The sequence below is a fragment of the Onthophagus taurus genome, chromosome 7, assembly GCF_036711975.1.
Source record: "Onthophagus taurus isolate NC chromosome 7, IU_Otau_3.0, whole genome shotgun sequence".
Lineage (NCBI taxonomy): Eukaryota > Metazoa > Arthropoda > Insecta > Coleoptera > Scarabaeidae > Onthophagus > Onthophagus taurus.
Window position 1 is genome coordinate 10,248,308 of NC_091972.1, and position 23,994 is coordinate 10,272,301.

Here is a 23,994-nt window from a genome sequence, read left to right on the forward strand (position 1 = left end):
ATAAATTTAACATACTTAGCTTTATTCTCCTTCATTAATCATTGTTACTTACTTAGGTGTTATTTTAGTAAAAATAGACAAAAACACTTCAAATGTTAAACAAACAATATAGTTAATATTGGTTGTTCAGTGTATCTAAGCCGTGAGTTAGTTTTATCGCGGAACTAACCACTTCAATTCAACGAAGGACTCTTGCAAAACATATGTTCAGTGCAAGGGTTGCATTCCATAGTAATCCATGATGTTATAAAAGCTCTATCAAGAGCTTTGTCAATTAATAATAAAGTATAACTGAACAGCTAAATAAATTGATTATTTTAATAACTTTATTTATTACATCTACAATTTTTTATTAAATTAACATAAACTTTTTTTATATAATAAGGTGTTAAGCTATAAGCTTTAATTAATCATCACTTTTAATTAAGTTGAAATCAAAATTATATTTTTATAAATGCTTTTGTTTTAAGTTTTAAATAATTATTTTGAGACTTATAATCATTTTAAAATAAAAAAAATAAACATAAATCAAACTTTAAAGTTTTAAAAACGAGCTTTTTAATTCAAATTAGTTACATTTCAAATAAAGTTGGCAACTCTCAACATAACCTTTTCATACTCATCATTATAAGTTTGATTCCTCCATCGTAGAAAGAGACACCCATTTACTTTTTAACAAGTAAAACAAAGACAACACATATTTCCCTTTCCACATCGATCTATTTGACATTCGACAACTCTCCTGTCAATGAATTGTCAAAACGTACCTAACCAAAACAATTAGTTCTCATTTAATTTAACGTTCTTTTTTAATCAATTTGTGTTTTATTAAACTTTGTAGCCATAACTGAACCCGTGAATATGCCATCTGCGGTCGCGGAACAACCGGATCGCGATGAGCTGATGCGTAAAGCGTTGAAAGCGCATATAATGCGCGAAAGACAACGTAAAAAACAAGAACGCGAGGCGAAAGTTGAAGAGGAACGCCTACGTAAAGAACGAGAAGCTCGTGAACGCCAAAACGTGATGACTTTGGGTGAAACTAGAGATCAATTGGCTGAAATGGAGGCGAAATTAGTATCGTTGAAGGAGGAGAAACACCAGTTGTTTTTGCAGTTGAAAAAAGTGTTGCATGAGGATGATAATCGTAGGAAACAATTACATAAAGAAGCAAAGTTAGTTTATATCTTAACATTAAAAGGTTGTATTGATGAATATTTCTTTTAGCGATGTTCCTATGCCTGTTGTACCTGGATTACCACATCAAACTCATCATTTGTATCAACCAATTAATCAATCGTTACAACCGAGAGCTCAACCTCTTCCACAACCTGGCTTTAAACAAACTAAGAGGCAAAGAAGTCCAAGTCCTCCACCTGTTCCAGTTTCAATGTATCATCAAGGTTATAATTATAAAGCACCGGCTGTTGTAAATCCTACTTATCATTCACCCCAAAGTAAGTATCATTTTTTTAAAAATGGGTTAATTATTAATTTAAACAATACATTATATATTGATGAATTTACAAGTTAATTTTAGAAATCACATTAAGCCCAAGATAATTTAGGTTTTGAATCAAAAAGGATAATATAAACTCAGATAAAATACTAATAAAATGTCTTTATTTGCAGAAGATAGCCGAACACACGAATTAGTAAGGACTGTATTACGTACGAGTGAGTTAACATCTCACTAATTAAAGCTTACCCAGAGATTTCTTTTTCTTAAAAAAAAGAGAAAAATGGGGCACTTATCCCGCTTTATGTTTATTGTGTGTCCCAAATACCTTTTGCTATGCCAGTGTTCATAATTACATTGAAATAAGTAACAAAGTATAATTTTATCAAAAAATGATTAAGATTTAAACTTTTTTTTTTTTTTTTTTTTTTTTTTTATTATTTGCTAAAAAGTATAAAATTTCTTGTTACTTAAATTCATGTCTATTTTTAATCTTAACATAAAATGTGTCATCCTAAACTAAAAAGTAAATCACCCAATCAATGCTTTAAAATTGCTAAAAAATAGTTATTAAATTAAAATTATTGGTTTGTATAAATTTTTTTATTTTATTTTCAGAAACTCCGCAATATTGTGCGAATACAACTCATCCAAGTTATTATCCAGTACAAGATTTAGCGATTTTTTCACCGCATTATCTACCATCTAGAGAACCAAGTCGGGGTTTGTATGAAAATTCGAGGGCTCAAGTGAGTTACATCGAACAAAAACCAATGGATCATTATGCGTTGGCTTCTCAACCATCTCATTTATTACATGGAACATCGATTCCGATTAGTCCCGCACAACCTAAAAACGCGGGTAGTATCACCGCTGGGTATCCAATTAGGAGTCAGACTCAATATCAACCAGCTCCAGCACCAGCTGCTGCCATTTATACAACACAGAGTAGACCGTTGTATCAATCTCCAAATACTCCTATGAATTATACTAGGGATTAAAGAGTTTTGTCAAGCTTTAAAAGTTTTTTAAAAATATAATACATTTGTATATATATATAAAATTAACAAATAAGGAGTGGGATTTTTGCTGTAGCCACAAAACAGTTTTAACGGATAAAATGACGCTTAATATTGCTAAATAAGAATTAATTGATGTGATTAATAAAAATAAATATTGGAGATTTATTCTTTGTTTTTAGATTTTTAAAATAATTTTTGTTTAAAAATATAGGTTTGTGTGTAAAAAAATCGTATCTCTAGATGAGTAGATATTAAATCAATCAGTTGATGCATTCATTATTGGAAATATGAAAGTTTTGAAGTAATTCTTTCATGCAAATAAACTATAATCAAGAAAATACCAGATTAATTTATATTTTATATAAATACAAGACGATTAAACTCATCTATAGATATTTTTTTAATGGAAAACGAAAATATGAAACATTCTGGTGCAGATCATTATTCAGAACCAATTTTGCGCAGTGCAAAATGGACAAGTCAATGCTCTTGAAAGTATTAACATATATTTTACTGGCGATAAGCAGCACATAGGAACAGGAAACCAATACAAGTATGTATTAGCAATATAATTAGTGAAATAGCCAATTAAATAAAAGAGATAATTGAAATGCTGGACATTATTCATCAACAAAAATATAAATCAGATCCAAATACATCTTTATTTGATGACTGAACTATAAATTTTGTTCTATATAAAATCTTTGTAAAGAAACTGACACAAGTTGACACTTACCATGTTTGCAAGAAGCCCAAATTCTAATAGATTTAACACTTCATGTCTCTTTGAAGGAAACTAAATCTTTTCTAGCATTTCCGCCAACGACTTGTCACGTTGAAAGAAGTTTTAGGACAATGAGGAAAGAATAACTGACTATGGACTGAGTGGATTGAGCATCATAAATATCCATCAGAAGGATAGTGATCATCTTTACAATAATGTCATAGATATTTTCGCCTAGATTATGTAATAAAAAAACTAAAATGAAAGATTATACAAGATAATTTCGAAAAAGAAACTTGATACTGTAAACCTTGAATAAATTTATTAATAAAACAACCTTGGATAGAATAAGGATAAAGATATGACCCCGTTTTTTTAAGAAAAGCTGATTAATAATGACGTTAAACGGCTAATAATCTAATAGTCGTTAATAACAATATTTTCTTGGGTTAGGTTTACATGTTTTGCTTATGTTAGGTAATTATTACCATGTTTTCGGCTTAAAACAGAATTCGTTTTTCTCAATTTATATACAGGGCGTATCAGGTATGAGTAGAAAAAATTTGAGGGGTTTTAGGTCTCCTCTTTCTGTGATCTTTTCTTCCTATAATACAATAGAGTTAAGGTTCACAAGTTTGAGTAGGTACTATTGGTTAATGAATTATACTAAGCAGACTTTGCTTTGCAATTTGTTTCTAGTTTTGTAATTTTGTTGTTTTTAATACAATAAGCAAGTTTATTTATTAAAACCTAAATTTTTGTAAATTTTCACATTAAAAAGTGATAAATTTATTCGTATAAAGTAAACAACCTCTAAAAAAATATCTCAAAAATGACTTTTATGTGTCAAATTAAAACTATATACATAAGCAAAGCCAACTTACAAGCTTTGTTAGTATAATTCTTTATACAGCAGTACTTAAACTTTATTAGAACTTATATTAAAAGGGGACATTGTGTAATAAGAATTTTTTATTTATAAAAAAGGGACCTATAACCCCTCAATTTTTTTTACTCATACCTGATTCACCCTGTATAGACTAATCTGCAACAAAAGTCTGGAAACGCCTAAATTTCGCTCTCTTCATTATTTGATATATCGACGCTGCCAAGTCAAAACGGCATAATGGACATTTACTCGATTTTTCAGGAAACAGAAAACATCAGATTGAAGTTTGTTAGCGGTTATGCCGTTTTAACTGTGTAACTAAATAAAAAGTGACCACATACCCATTTTTGGATATAGGGATGTCAGATGAAACATTTGCAATGTTACCAGATTTACTGTAACACGATGTATATAGTGTAATTATTAGAATTTATCCTTCAATACTAGTTAGGCTATATCTCACCCTTAAGATTTTATGTAGTCAAAGATCGCAAATAAAATAAGAAAATTATATTTATTTATTAAAGAATTAACATTAAATTTTTGCTGCAGTCAAAATACAAAATGCTTAGGTAATTAAGTGTTCAAAATGTGCTTCATTGTTAATTTGGGGAGTATCCTAGCCGATGGTAGATTACTTTCCTCCATTATTCCTCGATAATTCGTTGCATTAATCCTAAACACAACTTTTATTGGAGATATTTGAAAAGTCGAGTTTATAAAACTAAATTTGGAAGTCTAACAGAGTTGATATCCGGCGAGTTTCCTCGTATACCAACCCATTCTTTAGGAAATACATCATCTAGAACGCCGAGAATTTACGCCAAATTGAGTTTACTCTTGGTGAAACCATATCTGATTTAATTTGGCTTCAAAAAGGTTTCTAATTTCATATCTATAAAATGTCATATATTATTTCGTTGTATAAAGACCCAATTAACTGAATCCCTACTATACCCAACCATACAATCAACTTTTATGATCTTTGAGTACGATTTTCATGAATTTACGTCCTTCCAATACTTTCTTTTATGCCGATTTACATTCCCACACAATATAAAGGTCGCAATCTCCGTAAAGCATACCTTGTTAACGAAATTCTTGTTAGTTGAGTGTACGTCCTCTTGAGTGTTTTACGCTTCCAATATTTTAAAGTGCTTCACAGTATATTTCGCAGAACTCTCCAAAACACGTCAAACTATTGACAGATTTAGTTAACAACCTCGAGTAGAAAGACTCGTTTTGAAAGGTAGATTTCAATAATGAAATAACATACTCGTAATATCAGAAAAATAATAAATTAGGCATTTCTATACTTTTGTTACACGCTATATTAATTAATTAAATATTTTAATTTAATTACCTGAGTATAAATAAGTTGAGTTTGTTTGAAAAAGTTTTTGAGCAATTTATTTAATGTAAAGTTGAAAATAAGCAAACAATAATATTCTTGCAATATTTATTTTTTAAGATATAATAAATAACTGTTAACACTAAAGCTACAATTCTGCTTAAATTTATGTAAAATACGTTGTCTTAAAAGAGCTAACCACGTTTCTTTTATCATCTAAACGTTTAAATCCGCCCACAAACACATAATAAACACTATACATTGTACAATTTCTGCAAGAAAACGACTTTAATGTTTAAGTGGAGTGATTTTTCTTTAATTCTCTCTCCTTGTATTTTTTTTTAATTATTTTTCCTTTAATCGGCTGCCTTCTAAAATGATATGCTTTAAACAGATCACAAAAATCACGAAGAATTCATATATATTTTTAAACGTTTATCTCCTTTCAGCACCTTCCATGTGTTTATTAATCAATTAATAATCAAATTTTAAAATAAATAATAAAAATTAGGTCGAAAATCTACCTAAATTTACAATTTTAATCGTTAAATTTTTTGTTTATTTTTTAATTATTATCGCTTTGGTTCTTAAAAAATATCCCTTCATTTTTTTTTGCTTTCTATACACACATTTTAAGTTGTATACGTCGATTTATTTTTATCTTCCGATTGAATAACCCAACGTGATCTTAAAGAAGCCATGTTTTTCAAATTTTGATTATGCGTCCATGGTTTTAATTGTCGCAATTCATTTTCCAAGAGTAATGCATCATTCGGTCGTCGATCTTCCATTTGTTTTGGGGCTATCACCGACACAGCTATATAGGCTTTCGGGTTATTGTCCATGTTAGTGTGATACGAAGGATTTCCAGTTACTCGATGATAAGCAAAATTTCTTGGATACTTTTCATTTTTAATCGATTTTGATGGTATTTCCCATGGATATTTTGTTGTACTCGTATCTTGGAAATTATCGGATCTTGAATATAGCCATTGATCATCGTCGGATTTTATTCTTGTAGGATTAGGAGGTGTGGAAGTACTTATTGACTTGGTTTCAAATTGGTATAGGTTGTTGGTGGTTGTCGTTTCCGGAATTGGAGTTGTGAGTTTTAATGTACTTTCTGAATAATATTGTTTGGTGGTGAAGCCTTGCTTTTTCTTCTTAATTTCATCATTATTCTTTGATTTTTCCTGCTTTACTTTTAACGTTTGCATTTGGTTGAAAATTTTCTTCGATGTTTTTAAATCTCGATCGATTTTCTCTGAAACAAAAAAGAATATCAATGAAGGTGTACAACAAGTATATGGTTTTGTTTGAAATTTTAAATCCGCATTAAATAATGTCTCTTTAAAACGAGTTTCGTGGAAGATGTTTACACGAGAAGGAAAACTTAGGTAATTATTCGAAGAGCCGGATTACAGGCTAATTCCCTTTACCTACGATCTGCATAAACTTTACTTCTCAACTCCGGTCTGCCCGTTACGGCGACACTAAAAACGCATTGATCCGTAACTTATTTCCAGCGCCATCGGTTCCCGCAATCCCTCTTTTATCCCAAGACTAGCAAAGCAAACTTCTTCAATTCCGACTCATGAAATATGCAAACCTGCTTTTCCTATTATACAAACTTAATATTAACATTTAAATGGGAAAAATACGGTAAAAGTATCAGTTTGTTATTTCTACATATACAGAGTGATGCCAAAACCTTGCCAAAATAATTCAAACTCTTCTTATCGAGCTATAATCATTTTAAGTTTACTAACATGAATCACTCAGAGTAAAGTCATTTTCCCTTTTTTTCAACTCTGTGGCTTCATCTTATTATTCTGTGCAAACACCATGTATACACTGACAACTTGCGTTACTAGAATGTCTCATTCGAAAAGGAATGGAAGAATAATACTTGAATACTTAACTTTATACGACCTGAATTCAATTATCTAAATACCATGTCCATAGAAATATCACTAAAACACTGGAAGAATTTAGAATGTGTTTTAACTGCTGATTAAATGGGATAGAATTAGCTGAGGAAATTTCAGCAAAATCCGCACTTTTGGGCAAAAAGGAAACTTTAGAAATCCATTGAGCTTAATTGTAAAGTTGAAATTTGCCCAAACCTTACTGTTACTGTAACAATATTGCTAACGATACCAATAACTATGGCAAGTAATAAAGGAGTTTCTCTAAGTTAAATTATATTAAAAATTTCTGCGTTTCGACTACCACATAAAATCATTACGAAGATTTTAGGTTTGGCCAAAATTGAGCATAAAATTGTAAAACGATACAAAAAGTTTGTGATTTGAATGCTAATGGTTTAGATTTTCCATTGATGGTTTGTGTTACAACAGCTCCCATACCTGTGTTAGATGCATTATTTGACATTGATAGGTGAACAGGGATGTCCTAGAAAGATAGATTTTGACAGAAAATTGTCGCTATTGTTTAATCTCGTCCTGGAAAGGGTAATACGAGGAATTGCACTGAAACCTATGATATACAATCGTCAACTTCAAATACTGGCGTATGCGGATGATGGTTGGATAAAGTAGAGCAGCGTTAGAGGAAGCCCTTGAACAATTAAACGATGCTGGAAAACACCTTTGGTCTACAAATAAGTGAAGGCAAAAACAGATATATGGTTACAGGACGTAGTTTACCTCTATAGGGAGCAGTAAATATTTAGATTGGGGTAACAGCCTTGGAATCTTGAATAGCAGGGAATAGATCAGTGTTTATGACAAGCTACTATGGTCTAAACTTTTCACAAGAGGCTATCAAAAAAGGCTGTACAAGATGACATCTTCAAACCTGGGAGGATGGAGACAATTAATTAACTAAGAGATAAGAGAATTGTAGGAAGAACCAGACACGAGAGGACCATCGAACAAGAGGAAGGCCAAGGTGGCGAATATTATGGACAATGTTAGGAAGGATTTTAGCGCCTTGCAGGTGCAGAACTTGGGCAATTTAGCCCAAAATCGAGTTGAATGGAGGCGTAGTTCAATAGTGTGTATGTGTATAATTATCCATCGATAGAAGGGACTGGACACTGATCAATTTTGCAGTGATGTTATTCTGTGACAGGGTTGTATGGTTTGGTATAAAGATACAAGTACAAATATTCATATAATCATTAGCCATGAATGCCATGATGGTCAAAAGTGTATCATAAAGCTGTCATAAAATTAACAAAATCGCAAATTTTACTTTGTTTTGATACATATTGATTAAAATTTTCTTGCTATTTCTGTTTGTTTTTATAGTAGTTAAAAAACTTTTGTTAATGTAAACAATTCACGTAAATTGGTTTGGTGAAAGATAAATAAATACACTCGGGACCGCGAAAGGCCATCTCTTTCTAAAACATCAATAAAGGAGGGGAGATACGCGCGAAATGAGTTCAACCTTTTTGACGCTTTTATTATTATTATTATTTATTATCAAAACTTCGTATCTGCGGTCTTAAAACCGTAATAATTTTAAAACAAGTACAAAATTCCAAGTGATGCAAAAAATTTTAGTTTATTTTAAAATATTTCCATTTTTTTACAATTCTTTAAACGTGCTGTACTTCCCAAAAAAAATCTGTAGCAATGACAATTTTTAAAATACAGATTTTGAATAATTTAATTGTTGGATTGATGAAAATTCAAACCTTTTCAACGTTAAAATAATTAAATTTAATCGCCCTCTGTTTTCGGAAAACGTTAAAACCGTCAACGTCCCATCGAAATGTAAAATGCATTGTTTATTTCTCTCGACAGTTGTACATAAAAAAATATTGTCGCATTTACGTTTTAAAACGATTCCCCAGGTCAAATGGTGTTCGATTCAAAATTTATCAAAAAAAAACACATAAAACATAAACAAAAACAGTTTTAAAAAAAGTACAAAGCAACATTTAAATAACAAACGCGCGCCGTTTGTAAACAACGAAATACGGTATCCGGTTGCAACGTCGGAAACGAACCGACAACGTTGCATATGGATTTTTTTCAATTCCGTAATGAACGCATGATGTGACGGTGGTATAAAGCGCATCGCGGTTCCACAAATAATTGTTTTTGGTCGAGAATGATCGTTGTTGAGCTTTGAAATTTTGAAACTCACTGGGATGATGCTTGTTGGTTGTCAGATTTCTCTATTGGGTTTTCTCCCAACAAATATCCAAATTAATTTGTTAATATTCTAAATAGATATTGTCAAGTAATGGATAATGTTTATTAATTGAAATTATAATACAGTAAAACCTTGTTAGAAGGGACTATAACGAACAAAATATTTTTAAGACATAGTATTAATATGATCTATTTAATATATTAGTACATATACAGGGTGTATCTGAATTACTGCAACAAACTTCAAGTGGCGATTCTTTAGTGAATTTTAAGGGTACTTTAATATATAAACCATGGGTGACTTCGGCTTCCCTAAGGAGCTACACCCCTCCAAAACCGTTTCGACCTTGGCCATCTTCAGAGATTCTACAAATAGATTAACATCTCTCATCTTATCTATTTTACAAACAAGTTTCTTAACATTTCTTTTTGTTTTGTTAAAAAAGTTCACATATCAATGTCGAAATCAGATTATTAGTTACTAATTTGCAAAATTAAAATTTAAAAAGTTGTAAAATGAAATTAAGGACGAAGTGTTACAAGTTTACAGGTTAAAATTTAAACACACTCTTTTTTAACAAAAGAAATATTAAGAATCTTGGGAAAAATTCGAAAATCATCATGTGGCTTAAAGATCGACGATTTTTTTTAATCAATGTAAAAAAAACGTTAAAAATAAAAAGAAAGTGCGGAAAAGTGACTAACACTAGATTAACTTCAGTTATAAACCTTCTATTATATGATAACTAACTTCAGGTTTAAAATGTCAACCTCAATTTTGACATATTTGTAATTTTCATTAAAAATCCTTTAAAATGAGTACAAACACGACATATTTATCTTCAATATTAATGAAGTTATGGTCAACTTCCGGTTAAGAATGTCAACGTCAATTTTAACATACCTATTCTTAATTTTTATAAAATGTCTTAATATTTGTCACAAAAACAAAAATATAATTAAAAAAATAAAAAATTAAGGTTGGTATTAATATTTAAAAATTAAATTGCTATCTTCATTGTTGCTAACTTCGGGTTTAACGGTTTTTATTCCAACTTTTTTGTTTTTTGAGATAAGTGCGTCATGTTTGAAATCATTTTAAAAGTTTTGAATAAAAAATACATCATGAAAGAACATTATGAAGTTGTCCATTTGTAACTTCAGGTTTAAAATGTCAACCTCAATTTTGACATATTTGTAATCTTCATTAAAAATCCTTCAAAATGAGTACAAACACGACATATTTATCTTCAATATTAATGAAGTTATGGTCAACTTCCGGTTAAGAATGTCAACCTCAATTTTGACATATTTGTAATCGTCGTGAAAAATCCTTTAAAATGAGTCCAAACATGATACGTTTAATTCCAATATTACTCGAGATATAAGCAACTTTCGGTTTGAAATGTGAATGTCATTTTGACATATTCTTAATATTTATAAAATGTCTTAATATTTATTACAAAAACAAAAAATATAATAAAAAGAAATAAAAAATTAAGGTTGGTATTAATATTTAAAAATTAAATTGCTATCTTCATTCGACGTTTGACGTTTCAAACCGGAAGTGATTGTATTTCCATTAATATTAAAGTTAAATATGTCGAGTTTGGACTCATTTTAAAGGATTTTTTATGAAGTTGACAAATATGTCAAAATTAATATCGAACTTTTTAGTTTTTTGAGATAAATGCGTCAAGTTTGGCTCACTTTAAAAGTTATTTTATGAAGATTACGAATATAATAATAAAATTAAAGTTGACATTGACAACTAAAAGTTGTTTTCACGACTAAACCCCAATGTTTCTACTTCTCGTTCTAGTTTTAGTTCAATAAAAATATGTAACATAGTAATATCTTATGCTAACTAGCTAAACTAGCGCTGCCAGTTACTGCCAGTAGAACAAACACTAGCAATAGCATTTTTAAGACGTGTCGAATATTAATATATATTAATATTACGTTATGAACGTCATTTTGACATGCAATATCTAGGTATAATTATGACTCTGTATTTACATTCCTAAAAAAAGATAATAAAAACTTTTTAATATCTACAACGATATGAAACTTTTTAATGAAGCACAGCTTGTGTATAGTAAATTATTCACGGTTGTTGTTACTATCACAAACCCTTCGAGAGATGGCGCGGTGTTTTGAAAATGAAAGAGAAATGCAAATTGAGGTGAATAAAACAGCTGGTTACCTTGATTTCACCATAGAAATAAATTAAATCAATATCTTCAAAACAAAGTTTTAAGGTAACAATTTCTTTTTATTCAACTTCTTAACTATTTTAATTAACAAGTTTTTTTTATCTAATCGATATTAAGAAAACTTTCAAGTTTATAAAGTTTTTTATTAAATTTTCTTCTTAATAATTAAAGAATAACTATTTAATTTTGATTCAAAAAGTTTTTTATGCAAAGGATAAACTAGAATCTTTTTGTGTCTGTTTAACGTTCAAATAGAGCTCAAATAGTTGCTGTGATTCAGATTCAAACATTCAGATCGTCAATAGTCAAGTTCTCACCGGTACGAGAGAGCATATCAAACAGACCTAGAATGTTTGGGGAAACGTAGAGAGAGATAAAGTGGGCGACAACGATGAACCGGAACATATGTGTGCGTGGAAAACGAGAGAAGACCAATCCCAATATTTACCAACGTTTTCCCTTCGACCTCACTCAAAACTTATCGATATTAGAGGTCGTGGATGGGTTATTATTTGACCAGATAGTATTTGCACTATACGCAACCAATAGAGTGGTAGATTAAATTTTTAAAAATAAACGAGAAGTCTCTCTGCGAATTTCGGAATAGTTCAAATCGAGAACAAAGCGAATGAACGCGACCGCAATATGTACTCGAAAGTTAATAATGAAAAAACAAAAAAGAAGTATTGTATAGGGTGGAAATTCCGGTACTGTATCGGGAATTCGAGCCAATTGGCTCACTTCCAATTGAGCAATGTTTGAGTTTTAATGGAGGGATGCGGTAGTTGTACATGTTTTGTTAAATTGCGGTTCATTAATGTCTATTTAAATTTTAAACAAATAAAAAAACTTTTTTTTAAATTTCTCAATAAGGTTCTCGAGTGATAATATGTTTATAACTCTGACCCTAAATATGAACTTTATAATATACTAGAGTCTGAAATAAAATATCATCAAACTCGTCCCTGATAATATGGACAATGAAAGAAAAGCAGCTTAAAAATAAATAAAGACTACAAAATCTTTTTTAATAGTAATATCACTGTTATTATGCAACTTTTATTAAAACATTTTTACGTTAATAAGCTTCTTTTGAGATGTTCAAGTACCCCTTGAAAATAAAATCACAAGACCGTAAACACCCTTATAGACTTCTCATTGTAATGTCTAAATCAACTTTTGTATTTTTTTAAATTAATACTCCTGATGGGAGGTAAATAAAATAGTGTTTTGCAAACAATATATTTTTATTAGACCTCCTTAATAATTCATGCAGTCTTAAAACGTTAAATGTAAACAATAGAATGTTATTAAAAATATATATATTATAAATATATCAATTTATAATATATTGTAATAATAACCGATTACACATAATTTAATTGTCGTATTGATCGTAGAAGAGTTTATGAACAATTGTAAAATAATATTATATACTATACACTAGTGAATTTCGATACATTTTATTGTTCTTTAATGTTCTAATCCTAAGATAAGTGATATCTTAAAGTCGTAAAGTCGATACGAAGTAATTTTAAAAATTCTCGATATCAGATAACCTCAATTTAAATTTTTCAAAATTATTTATTTAAATGTTTATCTACCTGGTTCAAACCTATTGAAAACGATAACCTTAACTGAGTTAACAAAGAAAATAATTAATATTTGTATGGAATAATGAAATTTGGATGAAAATTTACAAAATTAATTTGAACATATTGGAAAATTTATCGTTGAAATCAGAAGAAAATGAATAGATATTTGAAAAGTGATTTAAAAGAGCATCAAAATTACGAAATATCATGCATAATTATAAATAATTTTTAATTTTTTAAATAATAATTTGACAAATTAAATTAGAGATATTTCAAATGTCAAAGTTGGTGACATTGAAAACACTAAAGTGCAAATTTCAAACCGATGAATTTAACCAATCAGGAGACGTTATTTTAAAATTAACAATTGAAAAACGGGATTAATCAACAATAATGGTGGTTTCTATTGTCTGAAGAGGCACACGCATTTTTTTTGCTCTCCAAAAAAATAAATTAAATCGACGTTTAACGAATGTAAAAAAAAAAATATCCATTCCTGTCCAACCACTGAAGAAAACAATCAAATTCGTTCCTGTTCACATCCATCGAAGACAACAATTCAACACGTTCCTGATCGAAAAGAAAAATTATCCTTAGTTTGACCTCCGAAGTTTTCATAGAAACAAACTGGCTAAGTTAAGTTATTTTTTTTTAATAATTTATTGTTTTGTTGATTCAAAAATTTTAAAAAACTAATTACCTTCAATACGATAAGTTTTCTTGATAAGTTGTTGATAAAATTTTGAGGTTAGGATTACAATTTCCCTAATTAATTTAATTCACGAGTTTTTAAAACCTTAACAATATCCGAGTTGATAAATATTACTTCGTATTAACTAATCTAGAGAATTTGTTCTTATAATCAGTAAATTCAGATAATTTTGTCAACAACATTTCACTTTAGTTGTGCACGTTTGTCTGGGCAGTGTTGTCATGTCAGAACCTGTTTTTGACCGTGAGATATAAATCGACAATTATATTTAAATTTTTTCAAGTTAATAAAAATCAATTTATTATTAAATTTAATATGTCATTTTTATTAAAATAATTCTTTTCGAAAGAAGAGGGGCTATTTTCTGGCCACATTACAAAAGCATTACAATATCTTACTATGAGATCGATTCCATACAAGGCTGTGTAGCCATTCATAAAATTTATTGCCTTAAAACTGTTTTATCACGTCGTAAATTCCTAACATTTCCGAGTGATTTTAAAAGTTATTTAATTACAAAATTATTCCAACTTATTAGATCATCAAATGCACTCTTTGCATTATATATAGTCCTTGCGTCCAAACATCTGAGTCCCGCATTGAATCAGGTATTTGAATGTGTAGTGGTAATTTTTTTTTAAATCATTCATTTCACTTTTTTCGACCAACTTTTTAAGGTAAACAATTTTTGTTATGCTTGGATTCTTTCCATTCCATATTTTATATGGAGTATGCGCGTGGTAGTTGTTGGTATTCAATTTATTAAGTAAAGTACGCGCTAAAATAGTTCAAAAAATAGCTAAAATGTTTTTTTTTATCCTGATTCGTATATCAAAGCTTTTGCTTTTTCCACCATTGTTCGATTTTCACGTTTAGATTTTCCAATTAATTAAGTTAAGTGTATGCAAGTCCAACGGTATTCCTCTTTTTTTGTACCACATCTGTATTTCATTATTTACATCATTGCGCTTTGCCGATGATTTATTTAATTATATGGTGTCTAAAATAAGTAAAAATATTTATTGATTGCGCAAATTTGCTGCAGGTGTATCGCAGAGTGTTTCGAAAAATGATTACTACGCATTTGTTCACTCATTACTTAGTTATTCAATTCTAGCATGGGGTGCAGATCCTGGAAGTGAACAATTATTTAAAATACTAATTGCTTATAGGGACGATTGTTAACCTGCTTTTGTCACCTATGTCAGCGTTGTATTATGTACATTTTAGAGAATCGTAATTGGCTCAGAGAACACTCTGACGTTCTTTCCCACAACACGTGTGAGAAAGAAAATCTATGCCCAGCCTTTTCCCGGCTGGCGAGGACCCAGGGCGGTCCCTTGTATATGGGCCAAAAACTATTTAGTAGGTTGCCACAACGACTGCGCCAGTTACCTCCAACTGGAATTAAGGCACGATTAAAAGATTTCTTATTGAAAAACGGGAAAATTCCACACAAGAATTTTTAAACTGTAGAGTGTATGACATGTAATTTATAATTTGTAAGTATTTTTGTAACCATAACTAATGTATACTGAACTAAAATTAGAACTAACACTAGAAACTTTCGGGTTTTGCCGTGCGTCTTTTAAGAAAAGGTTTGACGTTTCGGATGTCCTGTTGCAACCTTCTTCAGAAACTGGTTGGTTCACTTCGAACCCTTTCGGTACTGCGGAACATGATACAGAAAAACTTTATCAACAAAAGTTGTAGCAAATTGTACCCTTAACACAATGGTCTGTGACAGTTTTGCTCCTAAGTGCATCAATGTAGAGAATTTTTCAAAAATATGAAAACTAGTAGAGTGTCAAAAAAAATCGGTATCCGGAGCAAGATACAGAAAAACTTTTACTACAAAAGTTGTAGCAAATTGCACCCTTAACACAATAGTCTGTAATATTTTTGCCCCCAGATTCATCAATGTGGAGATTTTTTCAAAAATATGAAAATTAGAAGAGTGTTAAAAAAATCGGTATTCGGAGCATGATACAGAAACACTTTTACAACAAAAGTTGTAGCAAATTGTACTCTTAACACAATGGTCTGTGACATTTTTGCTCCCAGATGCATCAATGTGGAGATTTTTTCAAAAATATGAAAATTAGAAGAGTGTTAAAAAAAATCGGTATCCGTACTCTTGAATCAAAACAAACCTAATGTTCTTATTGTTTCAGAATTAGATGAGCGTGATGATAATCTTGAAAATGAAATACTTATCGCTTATTCCTCTCTTAGAAAGCTTGAAACCTTTGTATTATCAAGAGAGAATGTTCCAGATAATATTCATAATTCTTTACATTTAATAGAAGATTTTTCGACAAAGAGTGGTTGTCCACTTTAAGCCAAAAGAAATTTCTAATTTTTTTTTTATATAGAGCTGAAATTCTACTAATTTTTCTCTGACTCGAATTCTTCATAACTCGAAGTATTCTTCCGCTCTCTTAGGAATTCGAGTTAAGGGAATTTCACTGTACTTCGAACGTAAATTGGAAAAAGAACTTTAAGTTCCTATCCCTATTGCTATAGATGAAAACAATAATGGAACTGAATAAGAATAGGAGCGTTAAATTACTTATAATTTTTTCAGCAATACAGTTTGATTAGCAAGAACGCAATGATTGACTACTATTTGCTAAAATTTTTGTTGCCAATTTTTTTTTTTTTAATTTAAAATATTTTTAGTATAAGAAAAAGGAACGTCATTTAGTACAGCGGTTCGCATAAATTCCCAATTTCATAACAACGAAGCCACCAAGACTAACGAGTGCGCTGGTGGTTGCAGTTTATGCCACGATCGTGTCTATTGTAACTTTTAGGTTGTGTATATCCTAATATATCCGGGTGGCGGAACGGCCGCCCATCGTTAAGCGAAGCCTGCGAGGCTAAAGTTTTCCTTTAATATAATAACACGATGTTGGTGCGCTTCAAATAATTTCGCCAACGGACGTTGTAAGTTCGTCGCGCAGTTTTGATGATGCACTAATAATTTAAATCCTTACCGAGTTAATTACCCATAGAAGAAGTAATTAAAAAAAATAAGGTGAGGAAAAGTTTATTTTTATTTTGATGAGTACAGTTTATAATTTAAACCCATAATTGGAAAAGTTTTTGTGATAATAATTCGTAGTTGAGTAATTTATCACATTAAAATGTATTAATCTCTTTGCTGAAAGCTTTTTGAAAGAAGCTTTGTGAAAGGTAGTAGGAGGAAGGAGAGAAAATTATTTCCCAATCAATTTTAATTGGCAGGACCATTAATCCGGATATAATTATATTTTCCCAGTTCGATAAGTCGAGGAAACATTTTCTCACCCTTTTCCTTCCATCGAATCGTTTATTTTTCGCCATTCGTTCCGGTCTTATTGCTTCGAAACTTGATGAAATACAACCCAAAATCTTAAGAGGTTTTCCAACTACCATTTTATTTCTACGTTTACGACGTCGATAATCTCTTATTTTTAAACCAATTTAATTTAACTTTGTTATTCAAAGTTATTAATGTTACATTGTGTTATTGACAGGTTAAATTTATTTTATCTTTTAAAACCAGCAGTATCGTTTTAAATTTAAATTCTATGTATGGAATAGTACCTACGTCCTTCTTTTCAGGACCTGAAAACGTGCACTTTACTTACGTTGCAAACACAGAGTTAACACCCACGTTTGCTTTTCACGTGAAACCTCACTGTTATATTCCTGAGATTTTCCTTTTTAGAAAATGTGAAGCTTATATGGTCGATCGTTTTTCCCCAATGTCGGGTTACTTCTTTTGTCTTAATATCTCAAACTTTTTCCTAAAAAAAGCATTTTCACCTAGCACTGAGTAACAACAAAAACTAGAACTAGCACTAGACCTAGAACTAGAATGTTTCTAATTGTAGGTCTAGTGTTAATTCTACTTTTAGTTCAATTTACAATATACAACAATCCAACGCTGAATAACAAATAAAACTAGAAGTAACACTAGCATTAGAACTAACACTAGACCTAGAACAAGAAACATTATAAAACTAGCACTCTCTAACACTCTTTCTAGTGTTAGTTCCAGTTTTAGTTTAATAAAATTTACAACAATGTAGCACTGAATAATAACTAAAACTAGAACTAGAAAGTTTTGGGTTTTAGCCGTGCTTTTTTGAAGACACACTACAATTAATCTAATCAAAATTTCCTTTTATTTTTTAGTTTTTTAAAATTATATTAGGGTACACAAACGGTATTAACTAGTATACGCCAATAAAACTCTTGAAAAGTAAAACTTCTCTTCAAAGTCATAGTTGGTATACGTGGTGAGCATTCGTAAGGAACTGGAGCCGTCGCTCGGAAAGTCGTTTAAATTCACTAAGGCCAAGTGGCCCACCAGAAGTTGGTATTTAATTCCTTCGGACTCCAGATTGCGAGGCAATAATTCCTTCTTGAACTCTCGACCGTTCAGGACCGGACTTTTAATCATCGCATAACGACGGAAGAAGCTTTACCGTCAAAAACTATAGGAGACTTAAAAAAAAGTTAAAAAATAGAAGTTAACCGATCCTGACCTCGATAAAATCCACCTTTAAAAGTTATGACATCGGTTTTTTTAGTGGAATCCATAAATTTTCAAGATAATGACTACAAGAAATAAAAATTTTTTGGTTAATCCTTTTCGATTCCACTATATAATAAAATAACATTAAGGTTCATTACAGTCATAGTCACGGGTTTAAAAGGAGATAACTTTGCGTTCAAATTCGTGCTGCGAGCTAGAGAACCATCTACCGTGCAACGGACTTGATTTATGTTTAAACTTTTAATACGTCGAGCGTAATTTCGGGGGCCGGGGGCTCCCTGAAACTGCCATGACGTGTACGGTGACAGTTACGGGCGCGCGAAACCCTTCCATATTAATGGAAATTTAACGCCCAGGTCCCGTCGTCCCGTCGTTATACTAGTTTGGTAGTTGAACCGGAAAAAAATTAAAATAAAAGCTTTGTATCTCTCAAATTATTTATCCGTCCGCCAGGAAAATTTTTGACACAACATTGCAACAGCAAAAAAGGGGTTGCTGAATATTTTCGTTAGCTAAATGTGATTTAATTGTTGAGTAAAAAATTTATAACTGGAAGTGAGATGACAGTTTCAATTTATTATAATATTAAAAGTCATTTTAAACGTCAATTATTTTTATTATTATTATTTTTTTGGTTATTCCTAAAGAAGATTTAGTTTTATTATTTTTATGCCACATTCTCATAATAACAGTTTTTTTGAGAGGACTAAAGTGATTTAATACAACGAAAGTGTGGGTTATTTTTGGGATTAAGGCAGTTCTTTCGCCGCTTTTTCCAATAATGATCCGATCACTGGTTTTAAATGGTTTCGGATAGTTTGGTGTTTGAAAAGCCCTTTTGATACTTTACTGTGTTGGTAATCGATCAACTACTGTTGTTATAGTGAATTGTGTTTGTTTACAGTACTAAAGAGTCCTTAATTGTTATCTAATGGTACATTTTCCATTAAATTGTTACCAAGTTGTGTAGTTTCTGTAATGTTGTTACTCAGAATTAGTAGAAAGAATTTTACCATTCAACAGTATTGTCATAACACTATTTTCTAGGTTTATTCTTTCGTATTTCTTTTTAATTACTTTCAACATCAAAAATGATATATTAGGAACAATTCTTTGAACTATTTAAGATAGTATGGATGTCATCTTTTTTCTAGATATTAGGGAAGATAACCATGGTTATGCAATGATTAATAATTTGAGATTAAATCATTATTTTCAGGTTATCAAATCTTTGCCAGAAATGCAACTCTTCTAAGAATTCATTTTCATCCATTACAGTCAAAGTTGGAGTGCTCCAGGCTTAAAAAAAAGAATGTCTTCTCGCCAATGGTAAACTTCTAACTAATTTATTATCTTTAAATTTTTAGGATATCTTAATTAGTGATGGAACGGATTGTGCCATTTATCCGATGTATCTATGAAGTGATACCCTACATTGCCACATTATTGCGATATTTGAATAAAAATGAAATTAATAAGAACGCTGATAAGATATGTCAACTTATTTGGATCCAAGATACAAAATGAACTTTTTTGATGCTGATTTAACTAACGAAGCAACTCTAAAAAGAGGATACTTTAATTAATAATTGGTGATATTTCCACAAGAATCCTTCAAGAAATTAATTTTATAGCGAATTTTGAAAATTATCGATGAAAATTGCAACATCCAAAATTTTATCAAAACTTCAAATATAGTTTTCTCAAAAACTGAAAGTTATTTTTCAAATCGGGTTAGTTCATTGGAAAGAGAACACTTTTATTAACACTTTGGGAAATTTTCATACTCATATTCCAAGAACTGGATTTTATACGAATTTTTAAAACTTAATTGGCGAAAATTGCAAAATTCGAAAAAATTGTCGATTATTTCAAACATTTATTTGTCAAGAATTAAAGGTGATTTTTCATGATTCCTGATCACCTAAAAGAGATACTAATTCCTGTGAATGGTGGAGTACTAAGTAATAGGTTTTTAATATCCGGCCAAAGCCGGATAGTTGCCGGATATCCGTTCCACCACTAATCTTAATGCAATTGTACATATCTTAATATACCAGTAATTACTACCTAACTTTATTCTTTTAATTAACTTAGAGATTTGGAACTAAAATGGATTAAAATTTAACCGCAAACCATTTGAAATTAAATAGCTATATCCGGTTTAGCTTTAATAGGGATGTCTCTGGATCGCCGAGCACAAAGACATCTCCCTCGGTTATTCGTTATTCATGGGTGGTTCTGTTTAACTAAAACGTTTCCACAAAGACAACTTTTAGATAAAGTGAATCCCCTAGAAAATTTTTGATTTATATTCAAGTCTATTAAAAACGCTCCAACATATATTTAGCGGGATTAAATAATACGATTTTTTTTGTTAAATCGAAAATAAATTAATTTTAATTTAAGTACATACTAAATTGTTAATACAAATAGTTTTAGATAATAATTATTTAACGTCCTACAGCTGTAGCAACACCCACCACTCCTTGTACAACAGGAAGTGCTTCTTTGGTTTCTTCAAATATTTTTTTAACTCGTTTTTCCTAAAGAAATTAATTTATCATCTAATCTTTATTAAATGGTTTAAAATTTACTTACAAATTTTCTCCATCGTTTTGATCCAGCATCGGTTTGACCACACATTAAAGCAACAGCGATTAAAACGAATACGAAGATACGATAGAAATTCATCGTTGAAATTTTTAAAGTTTAAAAGTCGAGAGATATTAATTGCTTAATAAGTTGTTTGCGACTGATGTTGAAACGAAAACATCCAGACGTTTTTATAGTAACGAAGAGGCGATAAGAATTTTGGGATACCCCGACGTTCTAAAGTCGACGAGGATTCCCCAAGTTTATCTTTTTAAAGAATGGACGCAGAAAAATCGTGACTATTAACTCAGCCAACGGTTGTGTTTACGTCATAACCGCAACGGACATAAATAATAAACTGGTTGAATAACCTTTACCGATAAGAAAGAAATCCCAAAGTGTTTTATAAAAAGTTATAAGGGGATTTTTCTTTCAATTAAAATGATTGATTGATTCAATAATACAGTAAAATTTCGATATAACGGATTAATATGGGAAAGGGAGTGTTTGTTATAACCAAAAGTACCTTTGTTAAGAAGGCTAAATTCGAATGTTTCAACTTCTAGGTCTAGTGTTACTTTTACTTTTAGTGCAATAAAAAAAATATATATAGTAGAAACCACGAGAGCTGGCAGTGACTTGACGTTTAAAAATGGTATGAATTAAGATATGGACGTACGACTTAGATTATTTCACCACATACATTTAAATGTATGTTAGGTTAGTAATGGAGGTTATATGTCAAACATTGTCAAATTTAGGAGAGGTTAAGCAGCGAAAAATCGTTAATATTTATTTATAATAAAATTTATGTAATTATTTATTTATTTATCAAATACTTTAAAAGGTTATTTACAGGTCGCAAGGGATTAACCCTTTGTGTCCCGACGGTACTTTAAAGTACCGGTAATTTTAAACACTCATTTTAAACTGTAGTTATCTATTCAGCGCGTTTAGAGCTGTCTGTACTTTCTACTATACAAGTGTATACAAGAAATAATCTGTATAAAAAACGTCGCAATCCGCACTGTAGGATTTTTAAGGTACACTTAAACTTATTCATCCAGATGTGAGGTTAGAAGTTTAGTGAAAAATGGTGCTGTTGAATTTTGTTGTTCAAGAAGGTATTTCTTTGATAAATGGTTATTAGGTGTGATTATTACGGATCATTTTAAAAAGTAAACATAGAGCTTAAATTTAAAATAAGTCTCATTCCTGAATTTCAATAAACATGGTTTCTAAGAATTTTTAAATTTGCATCTTTTTTGACTCTTTTAAATGTAAGTGTTGTTTCAACATTTTTTTCTTAATATTTTTCCAATCCAACCCAACAATTATTATACATCATTTCAAAGAGAAAACTTTGAGCCTTAATTTAAAATAAGTTTCATTCCTTAACTTCAATAAATACGGCTTCCAGAAATTTTTAAAATAGCATCTTTTTTGACACTCTTAGGTTATACATACGAAAATGTAAGTTTTATTTCAACTTTTTTTTTCTCTATATTTTTCCAATCCAACCCAACAATTATTATACATCATTTTAAAGAGAAAGCTTTGAGCTTTAATTTAAAATAAGTTTCATTCCTTAATTTCAATAAATACGGCTTACAGGAATTTTTAAATTAGCATCTTTTTAACATTTTTAGGTTATTCGAAAATGTAAGTTTTGTTTCAACATGTTTTTTGTCAATATTTTTCCAATCCAACCCAACAATTATTATACATCATTTTAAAAAGAAAGCTTTGAACTTTAATTTAGAATAAGTCTTATTCTTTAATTTCAATAAATACGGCTTCCAGGAATTTTTAAATTAGCATCTTTTTTGACACTTTTAGGTTATACGAAAATGTTAGTTTTAACTCAATAATCTTTTTCTCAATATTTGTTTAATTCAACCCATCGATTGTTATACATCGATTTAAACAGAAAGCTTCAATTTAAAATAAGTTTTATTTCTTAATTACAATAAACACGGTTTCCAGGAATTTTTGAATTAGCATCTTTTTTGACACTAAGACTATGCGAAAATAGGGGGATTGCATATTTTGCTAAAATTTTATTCCAAAGGCCTTTACTGAGTGTATTTTGACAGCGTTTTAATTCTGTCTGATTCTGTCACAGAGTTTCAAAATGTTTGACTTCTTGGGACACAAAGGGTTAAGTAAGTTTTATTTAAACAGTGGTTCATAATTTATTCATTAATTATTAATTTATTTCATTTTCGGCTTGTGAAAACACCAACAGATTCACAAGACGTTTCGATTTGAGGTTATAATTATAGAGTTACATCCCTTAGAAGAACAGACGTACTTTTTCGACGTGGCTATTTGAATTGTACAGCAGACATATTAAACTAATGCTATCTCTTTCTGACACACATTACTCTCTAGCGGTTTGTGAATTTTAATTTACTACGTATGGCATTTGTAACAGCGGAAAACGATGATTTACTGCCAGCTCTCGTGGCGTCTACTATAACAATCTATCGCTGAATAACAAGTAAAACTAGAACTAACACAAGAACGGGTTTAGCCGTCTTGAAAGACGTGCGGCTAAATCCGAATGTTTCAAGTTCTTGGTCTAGTGTTAGTTCTAGTCTTACACTAGCACTATCACTAGAACTAACACAAGACCTAGAACTAGAATCATTCGGGTTTAGCCGTCTTGAGAGACGTGCGGCTAAATCCGAATGTTTCTAGTTCTTGGTCTAGTGTTAATTCTAGTTTTGCACTATCACTAGAACTAACA

At 30.4% G+C, this 23,994-nt stretch overlaps 2 protein-coding genes across 3 annotated transcripts in view; one reads left to right on the plus strand and one right to left on the minus strand.

Annotated features, from left to right (window-relative positions):
- Positions 1 to 734: 734 nt before the first annotated feature.
- On the plus strand, positions 735 to 2,646 carry LOC111423850 (G protein pathway suppressor 2). Of its 2 annotated transcripts, XM_023057231.2 has the most exons (4): positions 735 to 1,175; positions 1,228 to 1,457; positions 1,633 to 1,677; positions 2,078 to 2,646. In XM_023057231.2, the coding sequence occupies exons 1-4, from the start codon at positions 862 to 864 to the stop codon at positions 2,458 to 2,460; spliced, it is 972 nt and encodes a 323-aa protein (XP_022912999.1). In that variant the 5' UTR covers positions 735 to 861; the 3' UTR covers positions 2,461 to 2,646. The 2 variants fall into 2 exon arrangements, with proteins under 2 accessions (XP_022912999.1, XP_022913000.1); XM_023057232.2 differs by lacking the exon at positions 1,633 to 1,677.
- Positions 2,647 to 5,990: 3,344 nt separating this feature from the next.
- The window catches only part of LOC111423845 (uncharacterized), a 114,279-nt gene continuing 96,275 nt past the window's right edge, over positions 5,991 to 23,994 (minus strand). The window contains exon 5 of the mRNA XM_023057227.2: positions 5,991 to 6,709. Within this exon, the coding sequence (XP_022912995.1) occupies positions 6,078 to 6,709 (632 nt within the window). The 3' untranslated portion in view covers positions 5,991 to 6,077. The remainder of the gene's footprint in view (positions 6,710 to 23,994) is intronic.